Source organism: Callionymus lyra, chromosome 5, assembly GCF_982586985.1.
Source record: "Callionymus lyra chromosome 5, fCalLyr1.hap1.1, whole genome shotgun sequence".
In the NCBI taxonomy this organism is placed as follows: Eukaryota; Metazoa; Chordata; class Actinopteri; order Syngnathiformes; family Callionymidae; genus Callionymus; species Callionymus lyra.
Window position 1 is genome coordinate 29886821 of NC_141822.1, and position 25320 is coordinate 29912140.

Sequence of the window (25320 nt, forward strand, 5' to 3'; positions counted from 1 at the left end):
CCCGGAAAACGTTTTTTATCATTTTTTTTACCGCTATTTCGATCGACTCTGTCGTTTGTTCCTTAAATCTGGCCGTCCATTCACCCGCCGAGTTGCTTCTGGAAAGAGTCAAAAGTGGCGATGCCGCTTTATACAGCAAACTGCATCATTTGGATTCTCGCCACTGAGAGTCCATTTTCACGCGCCGTTAGTTTCTCGGGCACTAGTCCTGCATCGACGGATTAAATGGACGACGAAAATCTCGGTGAGTTGTGTATAAAACTTGTAAATATTTTTTAACGGCGGGGCGCTGTGGTGAATGTGGGGTTTGTCCTTTTCCAGTTGCCGTAGAGGATGCGGCGAAGGGAGAGGCAAGCAAAACTGCGGCGCGTGCTTGTCCTACCGAGGCCTGCGCGGAGGATGGGAAACGGCGACCTCTGCTGGCGAGAGGGAGACTGGGCAACAACACTGCATCACACTAGACTAGGACAATGACGCAGAAACACTGTCAACCTTATTTTCAATACAACTTCCCCAAGATAAAAAAGTATGATGTGAATAGCTCTTTGTGTCTGTTGTGAACACGGCTTTTACGTTAAAATGTCCTAGATGTAGATTGAATATCATATTGCTATTGCAATAGGAAGAAAAAACGTGTGGAAATCTGCAGTGTTAAGATTGAGAATCGAATTAAGTTACCTTAAAGTTTGTTAAATTGTAATATAATTAAAATTATGACTATGGTCGTCATTTACATGTCTAAAAACAATTATTTAACTCAAATAGTTATAAAGTGTAGATAAGTGATAATAATATGGTTATTGCAAATTAATTGTAGAATAATTTTGATAGGAAACATAAACCATAAACAGACTCACAAAAGCAAAGAGTAGGTGTGGTCAGTGTGTCACCTGCAGGCCTCCTCGCCCTTTTCCTCTGATTTATTCAACACCTTGCTGTAGTGTGGCAGTGGTCCTGGAACGACTGGCTCATGGAGAACAAAGTCATCCATTTCATGGTTCATGGTTGTCTGGAGAGAGCAGAATTCAGCCAGGACTGCTCCACTGTAGAAGTCAAAGGTGAGACATTTTGTTAACGTGACGTTTTTGCTATGCTTGCTTAATTACAACAGTGATGTCACCGCAGCTGCCTTGACTTGAGCACCAGGTGCCACTGACAGGTTCTTCTGCTGAAGTGAAGTCACCTGGACATGATCAAGTGTTTTGTGGGTCGTGTGGAGTGTTTATTAATTAGTCTCTCTTTGTAAATTGTAGATCTCCTGTTAAATGATTGTGAATAAGTGTTAGAGTAATGATCATTGTCATGGGCCAGACCTCTTCAGAGCAGCAGCGGAAGCAGAGCCTCATCACATCTTGAAAATGTACCGTCCAAATGGCAGCATTGTCAAAATCTCTCCACTGCTAGACAACAACACTCAGGAGTCCTATTATAGACTGGAGGTGGTGGCTGCGGACTTGACCTGTGAGAGTACTCGCAACATTTCCACCCAGTTCCTCATCGGCACTGCCACTCACATGTTGCATTTACTTCCATGTCTCTGACTTCAGCCGCTTCAATACCGTCGGAATTGAATGACATGGAGCTAAGGTGAGTGACTGTTTCGGATGTTTTATTTGGCCTCGAGACGTCACTCTTTTTGTGTTTAGACTTCACCATCTGGAGAGTAAAGTTCAGGAGAACATTGTGAAGACTCCTGGGATGATGTGTGACATTCAGGCACAGGTGGAAAACTTCAAGAAGAAGCTGGAGGTATGTCAAAAATGTATTTTCTTTGTTGGAATATGTGCCCTTCCAAAGGGAGAAGGGCATGAAGTTTTCTCAATGGGAGCACACTTGCTCCATTATCAGTGTTAATGCTTTAATGGAATTCACACTCATTGAGATCCTTTTTCTCTTTTTTATTGTTTTTTTTTCCAAAATTTTGAGCCACTTCTCCTCCCGCGAATTTTATCCGATTTGAAGTTCAAACTTTTATCAATTCGTCTCGTTCCCTAAATGCAGGCTATGTTCTAGCTTTTTTTAAAATCACTTTAACTATTTCTTTTATTACTCTTTTTCTATCCCTTTCCCCCCATTCACTTGAATGGGAAAATCTTCAACTTATGTTTCAACTCCTTTCACCTTGGCCTTCAGGTACCTTCATCTAATAACCTGGAAACTTCATTCGACTTAAAAAAAAACCTTTGTCTACTTACTACTACTACTACTACTTCTACTTTTACTACGAATACTACTACTACTTCTAACTTTACTACTAATTCCACTACTACTTCCACATTACTACTAATTCCACTACAACTACAAGATTCAATTCTATTACGGGATGTTTACAGATTCAGCACAGTCAGCATTCACACTGCATTTTCTTCTGGAAATGCAAATTTTCTAGAATTATATTTCTGTTTGTTAAGAGTGTGGAACATCTGAGTTGGCTGGGTTTGTTTCGGGATGAAGTGGATCAACAGAGGGTCCAACAGAAAAGTCAAACACCTTGTGTGAATGAACACGAAGAACGAAAAATGGTCTACAAAAAGTTCATATGCATGAGGTGAATGATGGGCTTGAACATTTCTTACACATATATACATATTATACACACAAGTACATATCATGTCTTATTCTTCAGTGCCCTGCAGGTGACTGAAGAAGTGAGAGAGCATCTGAAGACCCCAACTTTTGACAACTGGTGAAAACAAGTACACTCAAACGCACACATTCGCACACTAAGTGTTTACATCATATGGAATTGACAGGCAGTGGGAAGAACCCGAGATGTTGGTGCTTCTGCAGGTGATGTTCACTGACCTGGACTTCCTGACAGCCTTCCAAATTGAGCTACGGGTCCTGCAGAACTTCCTGTTTCAGGTGTTCTGTCACTACAACAGCATCCCCTTCCACAACTTCCAGCACTGCTTCTGTGTCACCCAGATGGTAAGACTGGCAGGTCACGTGACACTCATGGTCATTATTGATGCATGTATGTCTGTGCAGATGTATGGGCTCATCTGGCTGACTGATCTCAGGACCAAGTTAAGTCGGATGGATTTGTTGATCATGTTGACAGCTGCCCTGTGTCATGACCTCGATCACCCAGGGTATAACAACGTCTACCAGGTTCGCCCCGCCCACTCCAACTACAAGTTCATACTGTTGTCACGTGCATGACACCCTTGGCTGAAGAGGTTTGTCTGTGTCTGCTTAATTCTGTAAAGATCAACGCTCGGACTGACCTCGCACTCCGGTACAACGATATCTCACCTCTGGAAAACCATCATTGTGCTGTTGCCTTCGGAATCCTGGCCAGGGTTTAGTATTTTATATATACATAAATATATTGTGATGTGGTTTGTTTTGTATGCAGTATATCCAGAGTGTCCCCTTTTGCCATAATTTCTCAGGCCAATAATGTTGGCAATATTTGTTAAAATTACTTTGAGTGTTAATTAACGATTCATGATTAGTTTTTTTGTTTTTTTTGTACCATTTTAGATTGAGCCATGCCGTTCACTCCCAGATAAGGTCATTATGCGTCTTATGTGTCTTTTATTAGCATTGAATGTACGCTGCACAGTCTTGGATTCAAAAATGACTTCTTTCTGACAGTCAACGGCATTGCTCGACCTGAAAACAAAACAAAGATAATAAATAATAAAAACATAAAAAAGATGTGTTACATCTGTTTATATTTAAATATTTGTGGTTATTTATATATATATAAGAACTGAGAAATGATTTACATGCGAATTGATGAAAATTTCTTTTGGGAGGCCCTGTAAACCATATATATATCTATTTATATAGATGTATATATCTATATATATATAGCATATTAGTGTGTGTGTGTCTCTTCTCATATACAATTTAAGAATGTACTAACGTGGCTTTTTCTTCAGCCGGAGTGCAACATTTTAAAGAATCTGAGTTCGGATTTGTACAAACACTTCAGAGGAGGAATGATCAAGTACCGCTCAAACAGACTTATTTTCTATAAATCTGAATAATCCTTATAACGTTGCCTCAATAATGTTGTTCAAATTTTAGGTGTATTCTGGCCACGGACATGGCACGGCACAACGAAATTCTCAACAAGTTCAAAGTCATCCAGCCCGTGTTTGACTTCAACAACAAAGAACACAAGGAAGTGGTAAAGACGCACACATTATCTTGTATTTTTCCATTATCAAATATTAGTGTTTCACATGATTTCCACCTTTTATTTTACTAGATTTTATTTTAGATCTCTTGTTTACTACGGCAGGTATATCCAAGTCAGTTCTGTCTTCCATCTTTCTGGTTCATTGTGTGTGGTTTCTTCAAGGAGGTCAATTAATAAATTAAATTGTTTGGTCTGCTCTCTGATGAACTGGCGATTTGTCTCTGGAATGTTATTCCAACCCAAACTGGCCAACGAAGATATTTTTCTGACCCTAAAGTATAAAATATCTGCCAAATACTAGGGTAATTTTCACAGAAAAAAATAGGTCATCTTTTATCCAGATAGGTACAATGATATTCACGTTGCTTCCAGAAAGTAATAAAGATAATTAATTTAACAATAAATCTGGCAAATGCAATAAATGGGATTGTCAGACATCAGACAGACTATAAATTGGATATATTTGCTTTGTGTCGATATAGTCACTTTGAAGTGGAAACCCTTTTTCTGTTGCAGCTTATGAAGATCATGGTGAAAGTCAGTGACATCTCAAACGAAGCACGGCCGATGACGGTGGCAGAGCCCTGGCTGGACTGTCTGCTGCAGGAGTTCTTCAACCAGGTCTGACAGTTCTCCTCACAACCTTTCACCGCGACTCGAAACATTCCAGAATATTATAAACCAGATTTTTTTTTTGTCATTCCCAGAGCGACTCTGAAAAAAGGAAAGGTCTCCCTGTGACTCCTTTCATGGACCGAGATACAGTCTCTAAACCGTCATCTCAAACAAACTTCATCAGATTTGTTCTTCTTCCACTTTTCTCCGAAATCACCAAACTGTTCCCCTGTCTGGAGGTAATGTTCTCCATCATAGTTTTCCAACTGTTGCATTCTTTAACCTTCCAGAGATTGTCATCTATGATTAGCAGCATTCTTGTTTTCACAGTTGTTCCTTGATCATCTATAATGACAGGCTTTTGTATCATTTACTTTTGATGCAGCAACACATTCTGGAACCAGTCCGTCGAGCGCTGGATTACTATTCTGAGTTGGAGGGAGCAGGAGGAAAAGACAAGAAGCAGAAATCTTGAACTTCAAGAAGTTCATGGCCTAAAGTGGTCAAGGATATGGGGGTTACATTTTAGCTTTGCTTTAAGTTAGAATAACCTTTTGTAGAAGGATTCTTGTCTTACTTTTACATACATGAGCACCACTCTTCTGCTTTGTAATTTCACAATAAAAGAACATTAACCAACCAGTCTTGTCAATTCTTAACTGTGTAATACAATCATCACTCGGGTTGAGGTGCGAGACTTAAAAAAATACTTCACATTTAAATGAATATTTATTTATTTCCATCAAATTGTGTGATTTTCAAGAATAAAAAATGTAAATGAAGGTAAAAAAAAAACAATTAAAACAAACCCACATCCTTTACTAGACACAAAATGATATAAATACTTTCACCATAATAAACATGTTTATTTACATGATAATAAATAACTTCATAAATTAGTCATATTTAGTGTTAGAGTTAGTCCTTCATAGAAAGCCAATGTCACCTGTCAAAAACAAATATGATTGAGGTCATTCGAATGTTTTTTTTTAGTTCCTTTATGAAACCATACTCGAAATGTTAAACGGCATCTAATCTTCTTCATATCAAGAGCTTTTATTTTGTCAAGTCTGACAAAAGGTCAGCACCAATACTTCTTTAACATGAATAACGATGCAGCAAACTAATAGATTAGTAAGAATAGTTGCGTTAGAAGAGGCAAGTAATAAAAACATGAGGGTTCCAGTTCAGTCAGAAAGAGAGTTTGTTGTGGGAAGTGTGGCACAGGGAACGTCTTGACACCATGACACGCGAGGTCAGTGACTGCAGGGGACGGGTCTACAGGTACAGCATCTCAATGTACTCGTATGGGTCCTGCATGAAGTCTGATTGTCGTGATCTGCACTAGTTAAACATGATGGACTCCGGGTCCTGGTTCATCATCTGGGCCATGTGACGAAGCACGTCCTTCTTGGTGATAATTCCAAGAAGACGTCTGCGATGAACGAAGGACACAGAAGTGTTACATTCAACTTTTCATCTTGTATAAATCACCACATAAGTGCGTTCTCTCACCCGCTGCGAGTCACTAGACACTGGCGAAGGCCCAGCTTGCGGAAGATGTCCACGACAGTCTCCATGGGGGTGTGGTCCGTGACAGTGAAGGGGCTCAGGTTGAGGATGCGACGCAGCTTCAAGGGCTGCGGGTCAGTGGGCGGCAGCTGTGGTGCATCCTCTGTAAAATAAACCACTGAGCTGCTGACCACGCCCTCTTGCTGACGACGGGCGTTCTCTGAAATATAAAAAAAAAAGCCACAATGTTAAACACACTGAAGTCTGGTAGGTTTTTGAAAGATGAAGAATGAAACACTCACTGACAGCCAGCGTCAGGTCACGACGCTGCACGAAGCCAATCAGTCTCTCAGACTCTCGTGACACAACTACAGGGAAACCATTGTAGTCGGTGTCTTTGATTAGTGTCTCCACGTCCTCCAGGGTGGTGGCATCCTGCGTCAGCAATGCTAGCGGGGGGTCACTGCGCCGTGGCCGCATCACGTCGGCAGCAAGCGTACGGTGTGTAAACTCGTCCCGGACGTCCAGGTAGGGATACCCGTTCAGCTGGATGTGGGACTCATAAATGCCCTCCTTTCCGAAGGCGTCGGCGACCCATTTACTGGTGACGGCTGCAGCCATCAGAGGAACGATGTACTCCAGACCTCCCGTCAGCTCAAACATGATGACCACTAATGACACCGTCATTCGGGTCACGCCACCTGAGATGAAAAGAGCAGACAAAATTATTAAATAATTACAATAAGCATAAAAATATATTGTTCTTGAGCACCAAATCTCTCGTTCGTCTCTTACGACTTCAAATTTGAACCTGATTGAAGTTAATCACTGAACTTACCAAGACAAGCGGCTGCTCCCACCATGGCATAAAGTCCTGGAGTAACACAATCTGCACCCGGTCGGCACCAGTTTTTGAAGATGATCCAGTCATGGTGGTGATATGCCATCTGCTCAACGGCAATGCCCACGATCCGACCGGCGATTGCACCGACTGCCATGCTTGGGATAAAGAGACCCGATGGTATCTGAAAGCATAAAACGTTCTCAACAAAACTGGAGAGATGCTTTTTGAAATGCAAAATGTTATTTCTTAAAACAAACCTTCATGCCAAAGGTAAAGATTGTGATGACGATCTTGAAGACGAGTGCAAGTGCGAGCTGCCACAGAGCATTGTAGACTCCTGGCCCAGCAGGCCGGTCCGGAATGTCGTCAACCGGACGGCTCATGTTGGGGTTGTTGATGTAGTCGCATAGTTGAGAAGACTCAAGTGCGCCGCAATCATTGAACAGTTCTGAGATCAGCTCACTGGTGCTACGCCTGGTGTATGGGTTGGGGAACGCCAGCACGGCAGTGATTCCCGTCACCGCTATGACCTCCAGCACTGGGTACTTTCCCAGCAGTGTGGTCTTCCGGCGGCGGCACCAAGCAATGTTGGCGCGTATGAAAAGTGTCCCCCATAGGCCACCAAACACACCAAGCAAGATGAAAGGGACCAGCTCTGCCATGTACCAGGGAGTGTGGTACTCCACATAGAACAGAACCAGGCGGCTGTTGCCAAATGGGTTGATGGAACGAAGAGTGAAAGCAGCAACAAGTGCTGCAAAGAAGGAACGCCACAGTGTCTTCAGTGGGAAGTAGTAGCTCACCTGCAGAAGAAGAAAAAATGATTAACTAAAATCATTTTTTTGCATTTATAGTAATCCTGCATATTTAAATTATACCGTTTGATTCAGCCCACTGAGTTATGCATCCTGATTGGGTCAGTAACCATCAAAGCGCTGTGTTTTAAAAGGAAGAAAATAATATTCTATGGAAAAGAACCTTACAGACGAGGGTAGGAACACAGCAAGATCAAAGAAGCTTTGGTATCTTGTAGCGTTCCAGACCGACGACAACTTGTGCAATTGTTTTTTTTTAATCATACATAGGTCTGAAGGTAACTATACTTTATTAGTTAACTGCTGCACAGGCTGCTGTAAGCCACAGCCAAAGGCAAAACATAACTCGTCTCACACTGGTCATCAGCCAAGACAACTCTCACCCGTTTTCCTTTAATCTGGAAACAAACTTTGTTTTACTTTCTCTAATTCAAGTACTCAGTGTCATGACACCTTCACTGACCTAAAAGCCCAGATAAAAAACAAAACATAATCGTCAACTCTAGTTCAATTCTTGTTAAAATTTTGTAGATTTGTTTTTTTTAATAAACTGTGGGAGAATGCAAAAAATATTACTGAGAGTTTGGGAAAAGCTCATAAGGGTCAAGGAGGGATTTTAAAACCTCAACATGCATTTAGATAGTGAAAAAAAACAGCCAGTATTTCACAGATGTTTAATTGGGGAGGTTTTATGAAAAATAACCCCGCAATAAAGGACCACTGTATATTTACACAGGGAAAAGTAGCTCTTACCTCTTCCAGACTGAACAGAACTCCACCAATAGGTGCTCCAAAAGCCACAGACACTCCTGCCGCTGCTGCCGCTGACAGGACCTAAATACCCAATTTAAGAAATAATTATTAATTAAAACATGACCTGTTGAGCTGGAGGGTAAAAAGGATTGGTCATTTTAACACATTTGGGATTTTGAAACCTACCTCCCTACGCTTTCCCTCATTCTTGCTGTACTTGGAGAAGAGACTGCAGAAAAGGTTGCCACAGCAACATGCTACGTGGACCAGAGGCCCCTCCTTTCCTAGACTGAGGCCAGACGACACTGCCAAAACAAGCGTGACTGTCTTGATCAGCAGGGTCCACTTGCCGAGGTACCCCCGGATGATGAAGCCGCTCAGGATGGTCTTAATCTAGGATCATGATTGATAATGTTGTTACTTGGAAATTTGAAACAAATCAGATTTTGAAATTACTCACCTCAGGTATCCCAGACCCACATGCATATGGAGCAAAAACTCGAACCAGCGACACAGCCAAGAAGGAAAAGAGCAGTGCCCAAAGGACATACAGGAAATAGTTCAGCAGGTATGCTCCAGCACCCTGACAGAGGGAATTATTTTAAATGAGTTCATAAAATGCATGGCTTGTTTAATTGGTTCTTTCAAAAGTAATCTACGTACATCAGCGTGACCCGTCATCAGCTCTGCCCATTTTTGCCACTGTGGACATTTGTCCCGGTCATCAAATGTGGTCTCGTTAGATGTCCAGCAGCACTGCTCGTGACTGTACCAGAATGCTGTGAGGCACACACCCTCCTTCAGGTCTGTCATCCAGTCCACAGCCAGGTCGATGACACCTGCCAGCGTCCCTGAGGGCAGAAGGAAAGAAAATTAAAAAAAACTTTGAAGTCAGAGTCTATAAAACTGGATAAAGCCCAAGACAGACACACCTCAACAAACAGATGACTCTCATACAAACATCAAACAAGATTTAAAAACGACAAAAGCAAACTTAGAGCAAATTAGTTATTTTGTTTTTATGTTATACAGTGACTGAAACAGACACATTAAAATTATGTTACAAAGACTAAAAAAAGTTGCCGTTTGAGTGTCAACACAGATACCTGAGAGCAGACCAATGAGCAGCATCACCACCCATCCTGACCAGGCGTCCAATAGACTTTTAAAAAGCTCCCAAAGTGACTCCTTACTCTTACTGGTAATCTATATATATAAAAAAAGAATACAAATGATCAACTGAACCAAACTTGGACACATGTTTATGCTGAATAATCAGGATTAGGTGTTGTTGCATTACCTTCCGGTGTCGGTCTGTGTCCCTGGATTTCTCTCTCAGCCAGTCAATGGTGTGAAAGTCCTCATATGTTCCCACATCTGGAAACGGTTCGTCCAGAAAGTCCATGAGGTTTCCTGCACCGTTCATCTCTTCGGTGGGTGTGGTCCCACTGAGACCTGTTCATATTATACATATTATAATTCATGCACGTTCAAACATGTTCATATCTTTAACAAAGTAGACGTATTTTATTAAGTGAAAAACAGACACATTCGGGCTTATTTAAGTGGATAATTGAGCAAATTGTAATAAATATATTTAGATTTTGTTTGAAAATATACTATTTTAATGATGTAACAACCGCAAACAATCTTAAGTGGGTTATTAAAACGAGAAGCTGCAGGTTGTGAAAGAGAATAAACAAATACTGCCGCACATTTACTCAAACAAACATTGTAAAATAACTCATACGTTCGTTTGTATATGCACTGGAGGCTAACACAGCAGCTAACGTTAGCTCCGAGAAAATGCGTGTTTTACCTTCACCGGAGTCCATGGCGAAAAAAGTCGTTTGTATTTCCAATCTTTTATGTCGGGATTATAGGAATAACGGATCTGTGGACATTTTGGCGAGAAATAAAAATCCCATATATAAACAGGCGCATAAGGATTCTTCCCAGCATGCACCTACAGCAGAAGGTCTCGCGATACATTACAAGATCTCGGTATGCGGGTTTTAAAATGTTCCAGTATAAATATTAACTTATTGGATTTGGGGTACCATCGAAAATGACTATTCTATTATTTTCCTGATTATTTAATGTACGAATCGTTTAATTAATGGGTGATATTTCATGGTTTAGCATTACAATTCAGTTTTATCAGTCTGTAAAAATACTGAAGCACTAAAGAAGGTAAATAAAAAATCAATAAAACATTGACACAACAAAATGGACAAAAAACGACCAGCCAATCAGATTCAGAATAAGAAACATTTATTGCCAGTGTTGTAAACGTAACATATGAATTGTTTTTGGTGACAGTACAGAATAAAAGTATGAAATAAAATAACGCACAAAATAAGCAATAGAAAAACAAAACCAAGCGCCCAGGCAGCCATTCGGCCCCGTCTATTAATCCTCACATTCAGATGTGAATAAGCTGAAGGGTTTAGAAGCAAGGAAATAAATGTTTTCAGTTCACAAAAGATCATTATACTGCATGGTTGATTTTGTGAGTATTTATTGTATTTCATGTAATATGAAACAAATGAAAGCCTGCTTCAATAAATACTGGTCAACATGAGTCGGTGGTCAGTGGGTAACTAGAGATGGTGATGCAAAACAAATGGTGGGCTTCTTGCTGGACCACATGACAGTGAACATGGAATCGCACATTTAAAGACATTCAGAGCTTTTTCTCCTCCAGCAGTTTCTTCCAGGCTGGTTGAATGTATTCATACACCCTCTCAATCTAAATAAAAAAAAAACATAAATTAGTGATTGTCCATCGCTGATATCACTGTCAGAACACAGATCTGAGTTCACATGTGACAGAGAAGAAATCCTTTCGTCAGACTGACGCACCTGTAGCGACTTCTTGACTCCATATCTGAAGATAGTAGCCTGGTGTTCGCTGTTGTGAAACAAGATGTCAAAGGTCACTTGCTGCCCCAGCTTCTCATCAATGTCAACTTTGATCACATCCGTGAAATCTCTGCCAGGAAATGAGTCATCCAGCATGTTGTTCACCTGTTGGAGGGAAAATTTGAGAGTAAACTTCTGCTCATCTGGTGTAGAATTGAATGTTTTAGAAATATGTTGTTACCAGACAAGATCTCATTGAAATAACTTCAAAATTGTTCAAGGTTACCGCTTTTTTCTCTTTTACTGTATTATGTCATTTAAATTGAGATAATTTTTTTTGGTCTATACACCCCTCCCCCCATCCACTATCCAACTCACCATTTAAAAGAAATTTCTCTTGGTTATATAAGTCAATGAGCGACAGAAAAATAGCACCAAGTGTCTCTTATGTTCTCTATTCTAATGTCGAAACAAAGTTTAGCTTTTTTCACGAGTCATCACAGTTGTCACTTTGAATACAAATCAACGCTTAGATTATTCTGCAAATCTTTATTGGTAATACACAAATGTTCACATCTATAGGAGAAAAGTATGAAGCAACGTCCATTGTGCAATAATAATTTCTTGATTATCGATCTTGTTGCATAATTTAATTGATTTTTTAATGTTTTTTTACAGTAATACATTTTTAGTAATACATTTGTGAGACACATTAGTACCTTGTAGTTTTTCCCCAACATCTCCAGAGGATCCAGTTTGACCTCTGACCTGAGTGCACGGCCAAATAGTGGCAGCTTTGCATCCGAATCTACAAAATCAAGCAGCAAGACATAAAAATACAGAAAGAAAATCTTACTTGACGTAGACGGCTGCAGAAGTGAATCGTTTTAATGCTGCTGAGTCACAACCAACCTCGGCAGGTCAGATGAGCCACATACGGAACGCCGTCTCTCTCTCCATAGTAAACGCCAAAGTGGGAGAAGAATTTATTCCTGGGATATTCAATGATGTCTCCTGGGAACAACTTTGGACGGGAATCTTTCTAAATAAAAAAATTTAATTTTAATTTTTTTATTTATTTAATGAATGACTTCAAAAACACATTTAATGGGAGAAGAAACGTTAGATGTAAAATCTTATTTCAGTAAATCAAATATTATATATATATATATTTTTTGTATCTTTGATTAAACAACAAAGTGAACAGAAAAAAAATATTCTTTTTTAAATCCAGTTTTCAGACAATGTTTTACAGCATATTTCTGACAAACAGCAAAAACAAGCTTCTATTTTGTGTAATACATCAGGATGCTAAAAACAATTAGAACATTATTTAAGAAAAGTATCGAACAATATAATACAATATAATAGCCTGTGGATCAGAATCTACTGATGGTTCCTCGCACACGGTTCAGGACCAGAGGAGAGAAATCCTTCCAGGCTGTTGCTCTTAAGCTTTGGAACGATGTTCCTCTCCCTCTGTGTTTAATGGAGTCTACTGACTCCTTCAAGACACATCTTAAGACACTTTTATTTGTTCAGGCTTTTCCTTGATTTTCTGGAACTCCTGTGTTGTTCTCAGTATTATCTTGACCTTTAAAGTATATATTTTATTGAGTATTGTTTTGCTTGTTTAAGCGCTTTGTGACCCTGGTCTGGAAAAGCGCTCTATAAATACAAATTACTTACTTACTTAATTACAAAACAAAAAGGTTTTAAAAAGGCAAGAAAACAGACTCACCTGCCCCATTTGTGTGTTTATGTTGGGCTTCTCTAGCTTGTGGATGCGCTCACAGTCACAGGCTGCTGACTTTAAGCCGGGCACTCCCACAAGGCTGAACGCTTCACTGCCAACATAAATGACAATTTTTCACAAAGAGAAAGGTCTTACAGATATTTTGTTTTTGGCAAAAAGTTCATAATGGCATCTGACATTTCTAAATGTACTAAGACTTTGAGGATTGATCTGGCACCAAAAACAAATAGGAAAATCCAGATTCATCTACTTCTTGTCGATAAATGATCTTAGTTGTGACGGGGCAGCAGATGTTTTCAGATGTGAAGGTGAAAGAAGAAGTCTGCCTTCTCAAGCGGAGCATTTCTATTGCAGTGTGAAATATAGAATTTACATTTATTTCTGGTTCATTATAATGGACTTAAAATACAACCATGCCTCCACATTTTCTCTTATTTTTCAGAAACACCCAAAACTTGAATCATTGTTCTCTTCAATCAGTGTGTGTGTCAGCTTGTGCGTCCAAGCATGTGTGTGTGTGTGTGTAAGCTTGTGTGTGTACATCTCTGGTCCTCAAATCAAGTGTTGTGTATTTGATTGTGGGTCTGTTGCTAATAGCTAAGTGCATGTGTGCGAATGTACCAGTTTGTCAAAAAAGACGACGACGATGATAATGAAGACGAAGTCCATAAATGTTTCAAGTCAGTCGGACATTTCTGTGTGTTTAATGGAGTCTCAAGGTTGTGCTCTAATAGCTTCTGTCTTCTCCAGATCTAGTCGGTTCCATTAGCCAATTTAAAAAAAGCATCGCCAGAGGAAAAAACACTTAAGATGGTAAACATGTGTTTACTGACTCACATTGGTTCGTAGGGAAGTCAATCAATTACATATATATATATTATTAGGTCATCGTCTGGGTTCCTGTTATATCATTGAAAGAGGATTTTGGAGGTTTAAGGGAAACAGAGAGGTCAATTATTGCAGGTGTCATCTGAAGAATGAGACATGATGATTGATGACGAACATATGAGATCAAACGCAAAAGATGTAGGTGTGTATGTGCGCTTGAGTGTGTAATACAACACCTTAACATCAGGGTTTGAATCCTGTCATACGTGCAATGACGACATGACATCCCTGTGTTAATCTGCCAAATCTGTTGGGTGACATTCAGCTGTGTGTGTGCGGGTGTGCGTGTGTGTCTAGATTTTTCTGTGCTAATGATCACAAATATTTTTTGGTGGAAAAGTGTGGATTTATTCATAAAATAAATATCTTGGATGAAACTTGAGTTGAGGAACTTAAACTAAATCGTAGTTTTCTATGCAAGCTTGTAAGAGTTTGTCTGATGACTTGTGAGTTTTAAAGCCCATACGGGAGTTAATGTGTGTGTGTCCGTGCATGTGTGTGTGTGTGTGTGTGTGTCCGTGCATGTGTGTGTATGTGCGCATGTTTGTGTGTGTCCTTGAGAGACAGGATATAAACATCGGTCAGAATCAGAACTGTCAGGATTTTCCTCAGAGGAAAGAAAAGAGCAGAAATATCTTCCAAACTGTGAGTATTTGCTTTTATTTTCACATTTATAAATCTAAACTTTTGATTAGTCTAAATATTGGAAAGATTATTGAAGTGAATTAAATTACAGCTTAACTTTACTATTATAAAGTTATTAATATTAAATATATACATATAAAACCAAAAAAATCGTTGTTTTTGTCATCTTAACATTTGATGTTTTAATTATAAAATGTATGATAAAAAGTTAAAAATGTTGGTTTTTGATCATTTTCTGAATTCTTGAATTGAAAAGGTTTATTATAAAAGTGCCTATTGTTACAAAATTATAGGATTTTTAATCATTAAAAAAACAATGGTGACGGAAACAGAAGGAAAAAAAATGTTTTAAACTTTATAAGTGATTAGTGATAAGTGATTTTATATATATATATATATATGTATCTATATGTATAAGTTCTTTCTTCTGTGTGCTCTTCAGGAGGATGTGTGCCATTTGGTTGATAGTGGCTGCGGTGGTGATCGGTGTGGCCAGAGGAGCAGGTCAGTGTTGGGAACATCCCAGCTGCCAGGAGATGAATACAGACAGCATCATGGTAACACTCACTTGAAATCAAAGCTGACATTTTAATGAATTCAAACACACATTCATCCAAAGTATATCTTAAACCGGAATTTTATTCAAAGTTTTTCTATGACCATTGTTGTCTCCTGCAGGAGTGCCTCCAGCTCTGTCGCCAACTTTCCGAGGAGACGCCCGTCATTCCTGGTGATGCCCACATGCAAGGCCTGCCTCCATCATTGCTCACCCCTCAAGCAAAGCGCTCCTACTCGATGGAGCACTTCCGTTGGGGCAAGCCTTTGGGCAAGAAACGCCGGCCGGTCAAAGTGTACACCTCCAACATCGTGGAGGATGAGACAGCCGAGGGCTTCCCTCGAGAGATGAGGCGGCGGGATCTGGCTGGAGAGCTGCTGGCGGCGGCGGCCATGGTGCAGGAGGAAGAGCTGGAGGAAGAGGAGCAGCAGCTGCTGGACGAAGACGAGGAGAAGAAGGACAGCACATACAAGATGAAACACTTCCGCTGGGGTGGGCCGCTCTCCAGCAAGCTTTACAAAGCTCCGCCCACAACAGACCACCACAAGGCCCCGCCGGCGGAGAAGCGTTACGGCGGCTTCATGAAGAGCTGGGACACGCCCAGTCAGCGACCGCTGCTCACGCTCTTCAAGAACGTCATCAACAAAGACACCGAGCGAAAGTGAAGCAGCAGAAGGACCAGACACTGATTCCGGAGCGTGTTTTGATAGGCGTCGAAGAATGTAAATATATTTACATAAGATTAAAAGTCAAAGTTATTTGAAACATGTGAGAAAGTTTTTATTACACATTTATAGATTAAGATTTCATCCATAGAATCTATACATCCATCAGCTCTCCATCTGAAGATCTCTCCATCGTCAACAAGCTTTTCTCCAACCAGATCATCCATAACTTCAGTATTGTCAACAAAAGTGAGGATGAATGGAAAAGAAGCTCTCCCTCCTCCTGTCCTATCAGTGATCCTGTGATATCAGTTTACCTGTTTTACAAGACGACATAGGAGCAACCATCAGGGGTCATGTGACTAGTAAACACAAAGGTCAGGGAATTTCATTTCGTGCAGCGGCGTGGAGCGTGACAGCAAGGTGCCAGACGGGGATGGCGGCGTGCAGATGATGAGCTCGAATGCGTGATCCAGCCTGGACTGAAGCAGGGACGCCTGCGGAGACATCAAGTGTTGAGCAACCATCCACCAGGAGATGGTGGGCGGCCTCACTAGGAGGAGTGCAGTGCAGTCTGGGTACTCACTCTGGCTCCACACTCAGCGGCTATTTCCTCGAACGGTGCTGTTTGAAACTTCTCCATCAGCCTCCGTCGCTTCTTCTCCTCCTCTTCCTCACTTCCTCTGTCGTCTGATGGATAGACATGTATTTGGAACGGAAACCATGAGACTCAGGAAAAACTCAAGCAAAGTTAACACAAAGACAAGTACACACTCACGCACAAACAACAGAATTACAAACGTTCTCTCTAACACACACATAGATATATAAAAACAAAGATAAACACACGTATACAAGTGCACTAACACACACAATGAAACACAAAAACAATTAATGGCCTGACACTCAGACACCTGATTATACATATTAAAACACACAGAACCATTTAAACAAAGCACACATAGACAAAAAAAACATGCTCAAACACATACAAAAAAATCACATAATTATACACATACCAGTCTGCATACACACACCTACTCATATATAAAAACACACACTCACATATCAAAATAAACAGTTACACACATGGATGTTTTAAACCATATTGACGCGCGCGCGCACACACACACACAAACACACAGAGAAAAAAAAAATCACACATACAAAAATACAGATATTAAAACCAAACACACTCACATATGAAAACACTCTCACACATATACACGTAAACAAACACCCTAACCCCCCCACACACAAACATGTTCACACACATACATGAATACACATATTAAATTGCACACAAATAGGCAAATCAAAACACAAACATACATATAATAACACAGAAATATATGAAAACACACAAAAATGTGTGTGTTCACTCACCAATCGCATTCTTCAGCGTCTCAAAGGTTATCTGCTCCATCTGGGGTTTCTAAAAGACAACCATTTCTAATTAGTACTGTTTAATCATCATATTGGAAATTCTTTATTATGTGAACCCAATTAACTGCAATATATATATCAGTGTTTCTTAAATGTCGGGACACGACCCAAAAGCGGGTCACACAACTTCTGTCAGCTGGTTAAAGGCCTTTTCAGGGGCAACAAATAATCAGCTTTTATTTGATAAAACTGTTATACATGAGGGTGAAATATGAGATGTATTTGCTTGAATGTATATTTAAGCAAAGAATCTTAATTCATTTTGTTGATCTGGGTCAAAGCTCTTCGTTGTAGTGGAGCTGGAGGGACCTGAATCCAGACCCTTTGACTGCATCTCGTGATAAATGAGTCTGTTCACATCAGATACAGTGAACATACAAACTGGTGAAATATTGCAGGAACTATTTTCATACCCTGGGGACCTGTGGTGAAATCTGTGGGTCCAGCTGCAAAGACACAATGTCCCCGACACTCTTCCTCTTTGTCAGGCGCTCGTCGTCTACAACAATGAAAATGTTGGTCATATTAGAACAAAAGATGAGATGCAGTCAGAGACATGATCCACTGGGTTTAGTGTTATTGTCTCCATAGCTCAGTCGTCCAGGGAGAAAACGTAAAAACATGAAGTCGTTAGGTCTTTAAGAGATGCAGGAAATCCATTATATTAGATTCATTAAAAATACAAGAACATTTCATTAATACGTAATGTATATATGTTTTAAAAAAGAGATATAAATGTCTTTAATATGTGCATTTATATGATCCCTACATGTTTTACAGAATTATTTATATTCATAAAAAATATATTAATTACATTGTCAAATAAGAAACAACAAAATAACAGTTTTGGCTCATTTATTCCTATATTACATTTTTTTTTCGATTGCTTAAGCACGATTTTGAAAAGAGGGCCCGGTTTTGTAAAACACTACACACAATTAGCAGAACAACTCACATCCTTAGCAAAATGAAACACTCTTGCTAAAACTATCTTCTTTATAAAAAATATATTTTGTTACCATATGAAAACACACATATTTCATAGACTTAACTCTGTCTGAACCAGTTACACACTGCTGCACTTAACCTAAAACACTTTTAGCAATTCTACTTCTCAGTTATTTGAGTAATGTAAGGGAAGTACACACAGAAAAAAAAACAAATATGGACAAATACATATATGGACACACACACACACATGAGCACAAACATATATGGACACTGTCTGTAGAAGAGAGGTGAACTCACCTGCTGCCTTTTTGTAGTGCATGAACCTGATTGTTGTGTCTACAATTAAGCAATCATGTGTTTGTGCATCTGAGTGTTTAACCAACTAGATCAGTAGTGTGGTCATTTGAAAGTCAGTGCTTTGGAACATTTGCTGATAATCTTACTTACAAGTAAAAGAACAAAAACCTTGTTTCCATCATATAAAAACCATTTTTCTTTAGTCCTACTTTCCCCCTTACTACATTCCCGGTAAATAATGTGACTAGTTTGGAAATGGAATTGCTCACCCCTGGTTTAAGTGATGGTAGAATATGAAAAAAAGTATTGATAAATGATGGATGAAAGAGTAAACGTTGGTTTTACATGTAAGTACCTGTCAGCTGCGGTGTGTACGGGACGTTGAACCTCTCCGCGTGGTTGTGGTAACTACTTCCTGTTAAAGCCTCGCAGATCTGTGTTTGAACAAATAACCAGGTCTCCTCCACCTTCAGCTCCTCTTCAGTAGGTCTAGGATCCATGATGAGCAATATGTTACAAAATGATACATTATTTTTGTTGGTGTTTTAAATGAATAAAACAAACAGGATTTTACTTTGTTGTGCCACTGAAGACATCAGGAAGAAGATGAGGAGAGTTGATTTTTCGATTGTCAATCACCTGGGAATGCGTCAAGTCAGAAGCAAACAATGAAGACTTTACAGTAGAAATACAAACTGCCTCACTCACTTCTATGATGTAGTGCAGCAAGGGAGGCGGGGGCCCGAGCTGAGCCAGAAGGCGGAGGACGGCAGCACAGAGTGCGTGCACGCCACAGCGGTTAAGTGTTGATAAACCCTCCTGCTTGGATAAGGCCAGCTCCTGGTTGGACAACAGCATTAAAGGGTTACCTGTTACTGGTTATATTATAAGCTGTGATGCGGTCAAACTCACCTGCAGGGCGAGGACCAGTCGGATCAGGTCGACAAGAACCTCATCATTGAACAGTTCCACTGTGATCACAGCCAACAGGGTGAAGAGAGCCTCGTAGTGATTCTGACCGTTGTTCTCCTCCTTACACGCCAGATAGATGTGTCTGTAAAGATGCTGAGCATGCTGCGCACACACACACAAACACACGCCATCAGCGAGTCAATTATTTCAAAATGAAGTCTCATGTCAGTCATTTGTCTCACCTTCCTCATGAATAACACATCCTGACGTGAACTGTGGTCCTCCTTCATCTTCAGGGAGGAGGCACTGAGGCCCACACTGCTGGCATCATGACCGTTGAAGAACCGTGTTCGGGATATTAAACAAGATCGTGACGGTGAGAGTTTGTGTCGACGCGTCTCACCTGAAGTTAAGCGCATCTCTGTTGTGCTGACGGTCAATGAGTGAGGTGAGGATGAAGAGAACCAGCAGTCGGATTTCGGGGTCTTCCATGAGGGTGAAGGAGAGTAGTGGCTGCAGGAAGGAGGACGGCAGCGCCACCAACAGATTACTATTTTCATAACGCTGGGACACCTGGAAGATGAGAACAGAAACCATTAATATTTTTACATGTTTAATTTCGGATAGATTATACATGGAAACAAGCCCCAAAAAGGCTTTTGTTTAGTAAAAAATCACCATTTTCTAACCCCGGGGGAGCCAGACACAAATATGTCGAGCTTCCATTTTACAATACATTCTTGTTGATGTTTATTCTGAAATTTCAAAAGTCAATCAAAGTATATTTTGGGGTATTTTGACAGACCTGGAGCAAAGACTTGAGCAGCATCAGCTGGATCATCCTGCTGCCCTCGAACCTAAAACACATGCATTGACCTTTAGTGAGAGCCCAGGAGAAGGAGACTTGAACAGGTGAGTCACCCGGTGGTCGGGGAGCCCAGAGCAGGGTAGATCCCAGGAACGGGGATCTTTCCCATTATAAACAGCATGACCTCTGACCTTTGATATACAGGCAGCATGTTGGCAAATGACCCTGAAGTCCACAAAGAGAACCAAGAATGATAATCATGCTTTTCCTTGCTTTTTTTTGGACAACACCAGCATTTACGGTTACCTATAGTTCGAATCACCACCTCCTGAACAAGCTCCTCCCCCTCACTGCTCGTCCGCAGTTGTCCTGCATTGTCATAGTAACCAGTGAGCTGGTAGTCGACACTCTGGCGGAGCTGACGCAGCAAAGTGTTGAACACCTCCAAAACTGTGGGTCCTTTGAACACACACACAAGAAAACACACATCCAAACAAACATTTCTTGTTTTTTTTCAATACAAAATCAATCAATCAAGAGTACTCTTACTAAAGGAATGTATTCAACTGTATTATGAGTACACTCATTTGAAGTAGTATACTTGAAGTTTACTTTTGTTGTACTGTACTTCAAAATAGTACATTGATGTACACCTATACTCAAGTAAAATTTATGAAACGCGCTTCAAGTATGGTATACTACTTTTTTCTTTGGGGACTCTGCTCTCGTAACCTCTTGTTCGCCGGGATTTCAGGTGATGGAGAACTTCAAAATATCACATGATGAGAGACTTACTGCATCTTGGAGAGGAAGACTTGAGTGAGTCGGGGGAGTTGGGTTAGTTACACATTAGTTACTGGCTTGCGTACCAAAATACGAACTAGAAATACAGTATACACCTTGTAGATTGTTACTATAGAAAATTGTGTACTTTAAGTATACTTCGGTAAACTAAACTATAGATTTCAAGTGCATACCTACTTTTGTAAGCTTGTTTCAATTTAGTAAGAAGAAGTATCAAATCAGTTTACTTTCAATACACTTACTACTCTATATAATACTATATAAAATGAACTTCAAGTATTCTATTTTTGACCTGGTGTCTGCACTGACCCACTGATCCAGTAGCTTCTATGATGGCAGCCTCTGACAGAACCTCTACAATGCCGGCTCGCACTGACGCAGCACTTCGACTGTTGGCGTCCAAATGGCCCAGCAGCTGTTGGATCACCAGATGAGAGTGCTGAGACTGGAAGAACCAAGAAAAGAGACGGGTCACCTTGAGTAAGGGCTGATTCCACTTGTATTTCCAGGTGCAGCAGTGGTTTAGAAATGAGTTCGACCTGGATGGAGAACATGATGATCTTGAAACATCGCACTGCAAAAGTTCTGCCTTCCCAGAGATTGTGCACGTCCAGGTGCCTGGAAGTTCAAGAGAGTTAGTTAGTGTGTGTGTGTGTGTGTTTGAGTTCAACTTCATGAGGATGTTTGTGTCGTACGTCAGCACGGGTCTGATGGCGTTGTTTATGTGTCCATATGCAGCTCGACCAAACAGTTCCCTGAAACACACTTCCGTCTGCTCAGCCGGGGACCCACTGGATGAAGATATTGACAAGAGCAATAAAGCAACAACATTATTATTATTATTATTATTATTCCACACACCTGTCTGCATGAGTGTGCTGCTCCAGGTTTACAAGCAGGGCCGGAACAATCTGCTCCATGTGACAGGGCTCCCAGATGTTGACCTGCAGCTCGTCGTCCACCGTCTTCCTCACCACGCCCTGAAGTCCTCTGATGCCTGACACACGGATTCTGAGACGCCACAGAGGAAGTAGGTACGAAAGTCACCATAAACCTCTTATATTCACGCCGCACCTGTTCTGCACATCAAGCTCCTCGTGTTTGGAGTGACACATCTGACTGAAGCGGGACACAAAGAAGTCATAGCTGCGGTGATACGACGGCGTGTCTTCCTCGATGTTGGCAAACTTGACGAACTACAATTAAAAAAAAAACCTTCTTTTAAAGTTTATTTTGATGGAAACAATTCATGTTTAAACAGTGAGTTTTGTGTCAAAACGCACCGCATTATGTCTGTGTGCGTGTCTGTGTGTGTGAATATACATGTGTGTATACATGTGTCTTTGCGAGCATTTGTGTGTGTCTGTCTATGTTAGCTTGCATGTGTTTATAGGTGAGTGTGTAGATAAATGTAAGTTTTGTGTTTATGTGGGTGTGCCTGCGTCTGTCTGTGTCTGTATATCTGTTTCTGTGTGTATACATATGTATATGTTTGTGTGTGTGTGTGCATATGTATATGTTTGTGTGTGTGTGCATATGTATATGTTTGTGTGTGTGTGCATAGGTGTGTTTGTGTGTGTGTGTGTTTATAGGTGTGTGGTTATGTATATGTGCATTTATGTTTATGCTTATATGCATTTATATGCCTTTTTTAGATTGTGTGTGATCATGTGGGTGTTTATTGGTGTGTGTGTATACTTGTGTGTGTGCATTTGTATCCCATGTCTGTATGTGCGTGTTTTTGTTTACATCGGTATGGGAATGTATATGTTTGTAGCTGGTTGTTTGTGTGCAATATGTGTTATATGTTTGTGTGTCTATGTGTGGAAGCATTTGTGAGTTTATAGGTGCGTGTGTTTGTGACTGTTAATGCTCAGGTATACATGTGTGTCTACATACAGAGTTGGTAGCCAGGATGTGCAGGTGTGGCTTGTCGGCCTCCAGCAGCAGTCTGAGTGTGCTCAGGAAACTCTCCACCAGCAGGTTGATGCTCTGACAGTGACATGCCAGCAGCAGCTGTTCCATGGCCTCCATGGCAATACACACATACCTGACAAAACACACACACACTCACCTACGATTCTCATGTAAAATGCCACGACTGAATGCACGGGTACCCGTAGCGGTGGCGGTTCAGTTCCCTTGTAAGACGCTCTGACAGATAGGCGGCGATTCGATCGAGTTTCTCGGGAGCAGAGAGTGCAAAGAAGGTCAACTTCTCCATGTTGGCCTGCACTAACCCATCCTTAGCAGCAGAGACACACGCCAGAGCAACACAGTGAATGATTCTGATTTTGAAATGAGGTTTACATACTTTTTGTACACGCGAACCTCTGGGTCTTCTGGAAAAATGTTGTCAACCAGTCGCTTGAAGCGAGGACGCAGCGCCCAGCAGCAGCCACACAGACCTGGACATGCAGCAAAAAGACTCAACAAATGAATTGTACGTCAAATTAAATGACTATTTTCATTTATAAACTGTTGTGCAATGAAGAAGAGCAACCACAGAAGGGCGCTATATAATCTCCAGAGATTACAGGAGATCTTGCATCTTAATCCCATGTCATTATGCAATATACCTTCATTGTTGCCGTTTGTTTATTGGAGATTGAACAAATGTAGGTTTAAATCCGGAGACCATGTGACATCTGAAATCATGTGTCCGACATTTGGATGCATGGAATTACAGAACATTTACATTTTATAGAGAGCAAAGATCAATTGATGTCATTTGACAAAATGACAGCAATATCAATGCAATATATGTTGAACAAAATAATGAAAATAGAAAAAGGAAGCCAACATAAAATAAGAATTATACACATTTAGTTCAAAACCATGAAAGGTGTTCTTGCAAAAAAATGTTTTATTTATTTGTCACTTTATCTAATGATTTTTAAAGAATGCTTGAACATAAAAGCTAACAGAGGATTTAAAATAAACCCCTGACACTAAAAACAACATTTTAAGTGACACCAAATCCCCCCTCCTAAAAATATAAATAAATTATGATGAAAAATATTATGTAATTTTAAAATGTGTAAAAAAAATAGTAGAAGCATTTCTCACCATACATGAAGACGACTGCTGAGATCCACTATTCAGACAGAAGATAATCTAGCTTCATGCACACTCCGCCCACTCTCATTCACTGTCAGGTAGGAAACTGCATTAAAATGTCATTGGTTTGTGTTGTGTGTGTCACTGTGTGTGTGTGTCAGTGAGTGTGCATGTCCACGTGCAGCAGCTCAGCATCTCTATAATCTGGATTTATGTTTTTTTTTTCTCCTTTGCAGCTTAAACGAAAGCTTGTTGATAAAAAAGTCTTTAAATAATTTAAATCCTAATAAACATCCTTTTATATTAAAAAAAAATAAGCCCTTTTTTATATTAGAATCGTGATGAAAATTTGATTGAAAACAAAATTCATTTGTGCTGAGCAGACACTAGTTTGTTATCTGTCTTTTTATTCATCAGCAGTGGTTTACTTGAACACTTTTAGTCAGAGCAGGTCTCTGGTCAGATTTAATACAAAAAAACAAAACAAGTTTCTTTCAATGGCTGAATCCTTGTCCCGTACCTGCAGGGGTCTGGTGGTCCAGAACACCAAAGCACTCTCGAAGACTCCTCCATGGAGCGTTGGAAACAGTCGGCAAGGTGACGGTCCGGGTCAGGCGCGGCAGACTGGGTAAGCTGGGCAGAGGGGGCACCGTGATGTTACGGGGTATAGCCGGGGGACTGAGCCGCCTGGCAAGTGATGCCATGTTCACCCCTCGGGGCAGGCTGGGAAGAACGAGTGGTCCAGGCATCACTGCAGTCACCAACGTTTGCAATCTAAAGAGTCCATTTGTGAGAGAGGAGAATAGTAAATCTGGATTTCACTAAATACATCACACATTCCTGACTGTTTAACTCTTACCACCCCCAAAGAAAGAGGGTAACTTGTAGATTAGTGTGAGAAATTTGTTGTGGATTTGAATGAAAAAAACGTAGCTATTCAAGTGTTGAAAAACCTCAACATTACACCTTAAC

At 40.5% G+C, this 25320-nt stretch overlaps 5 protein-coding genes across 5 annotated transcripts; 2 read left to right on the forward strand and 3 right to left on the reverse strand.

The window, feature by feature from the left end:
• The first annotated feature begins 125 nt into the window (after nt 1-125).
• Nucleotides 126-5412, forward strand: LOC148080211 (high affinity cGMP-specific 3',5'-cyclic phosphodiesterase 9A-like). The gene is made up of 16 exons (XM_087791841.1): nt 126-244; nt 322-526; nt 942-1058; nt 1312-1461; nt 1548-1587; nt 1647-1749; nt 2412-2548; nt 2627-2686; nt 2754-2931; nt 2992-3114; nt 3213-3305; nt 3894-3961; nt 4042-4144; nt 4673-4777; nt 4864-5010; nt 5157-5412. Coding segments are annotated over exons 2-16 (1515 nt in total). The 5' UTR covers nt 126-244; nt 322-525; the 3' UTR covers nt 5247-5412.
• Nucleotides 5413-5487: 75 nt separating this feature from the next.
• On the reverse strand, nt 5488-10648 carry clcn4 (Cl-/H+ antiporter 4). The gene is made up of 12 exons (XM_087791840.1): nt 10515-10648; nt 9996-10150; nt 9802-9901; nt 9359-9546; nt 9156-9278; nt 8882-9088; nt 8696-8776; nt 7385-7930; nt 7122-7308; nt 6586-6984; nt 6287-6503; nt 5488-6206 (listed from the first exon to the last, which is right to left on the reverse strand). Exons 1-12 carry the CDS (start codon nt 10528-10530, stop codon nt 6116-6118), a joined length of 2310 nt encoding a protein of 769 aa, XP_087647966.1. The 5' UTR covers nt 10531-10648; the 3' UTR covers nt 5488-6115.
• Nucleotides 10649-10952: 304 nt separating this feature from the next.
• Nucleotides 10953-13563, reverse strand: plaat1l (phospholipase A and acyltransferase 1-like). The gene is made up of 5 exons (XM_087791843.1): nt 13302-13563; nt 12473-12602; nt 12280-12368; nt 11561-11725; nt 10953-11447 (listed from the first exon to the last, which is right to left on the reverse strand). The coding sequence occupies exons 1-5, from the start codon at nt 13308-13310 to the stop codon at nt 11382-11384; spliced, it is 459 nt and encodes a 152-aa protein (XP_087647969.1). The 5' UTR covers nt 13311-13563; the 3' UTR covers nt 10953-11381.
• A 1732-nt stretch (nt 13564-15295) lies between these two features.
• On the forward strand, nt 15296-16070 carry pomca (proopiomelanocortin a). The gene is made up of 2 exons (XM_087791842.1): nt 15296-15406; nt 15528-16070. Exons 1-2 carry the CDS (start codon nt 15296-15298, stop codon nt 16068-16070), a joined length of 654 nt encoding a protein of 217 aa, XP_087647968.1.
• Nucleotides 16071-16400: 330 nt separating this feature from the next.
• On the reverse strand, nt 16401-25097 carry LOC148080215 (protein EFR3 homolog B-like). Its single transcript, XM_087792609.1, has 22 exons — nt 24869-25097; nt 23620-23696; nt 23406-23533; nt 23188-23338; nt 22363-22484; nt 22150-22299; nt 21984-22079; nt 21828-21906; nt 21598-21733; nt 20791-20943; nt 20598-20709; nt 20482-20533; nt 20080-20249; nt 19919-19994; nt 19677-19838; nt 19473-19604; nt 19339-19403; nt 19120-19253; nt 17930-18015; nt 17457-17505; nt 16657-16760; nt 16401-16567 (listed from the first exon to the last, which is right to left on the reverse strand). Exons 1-22 carry the CDS (start codon nt 25095-25097, stop codon nt 16433-16435), a joined length of 2598 nt encoding a protein of 865 aa, XP_087648735.1. The 3' UTR covers nt 16401-16432.
• Between the last annotated feature and the right edge of the window lie 223 nt (nt 25098-25320).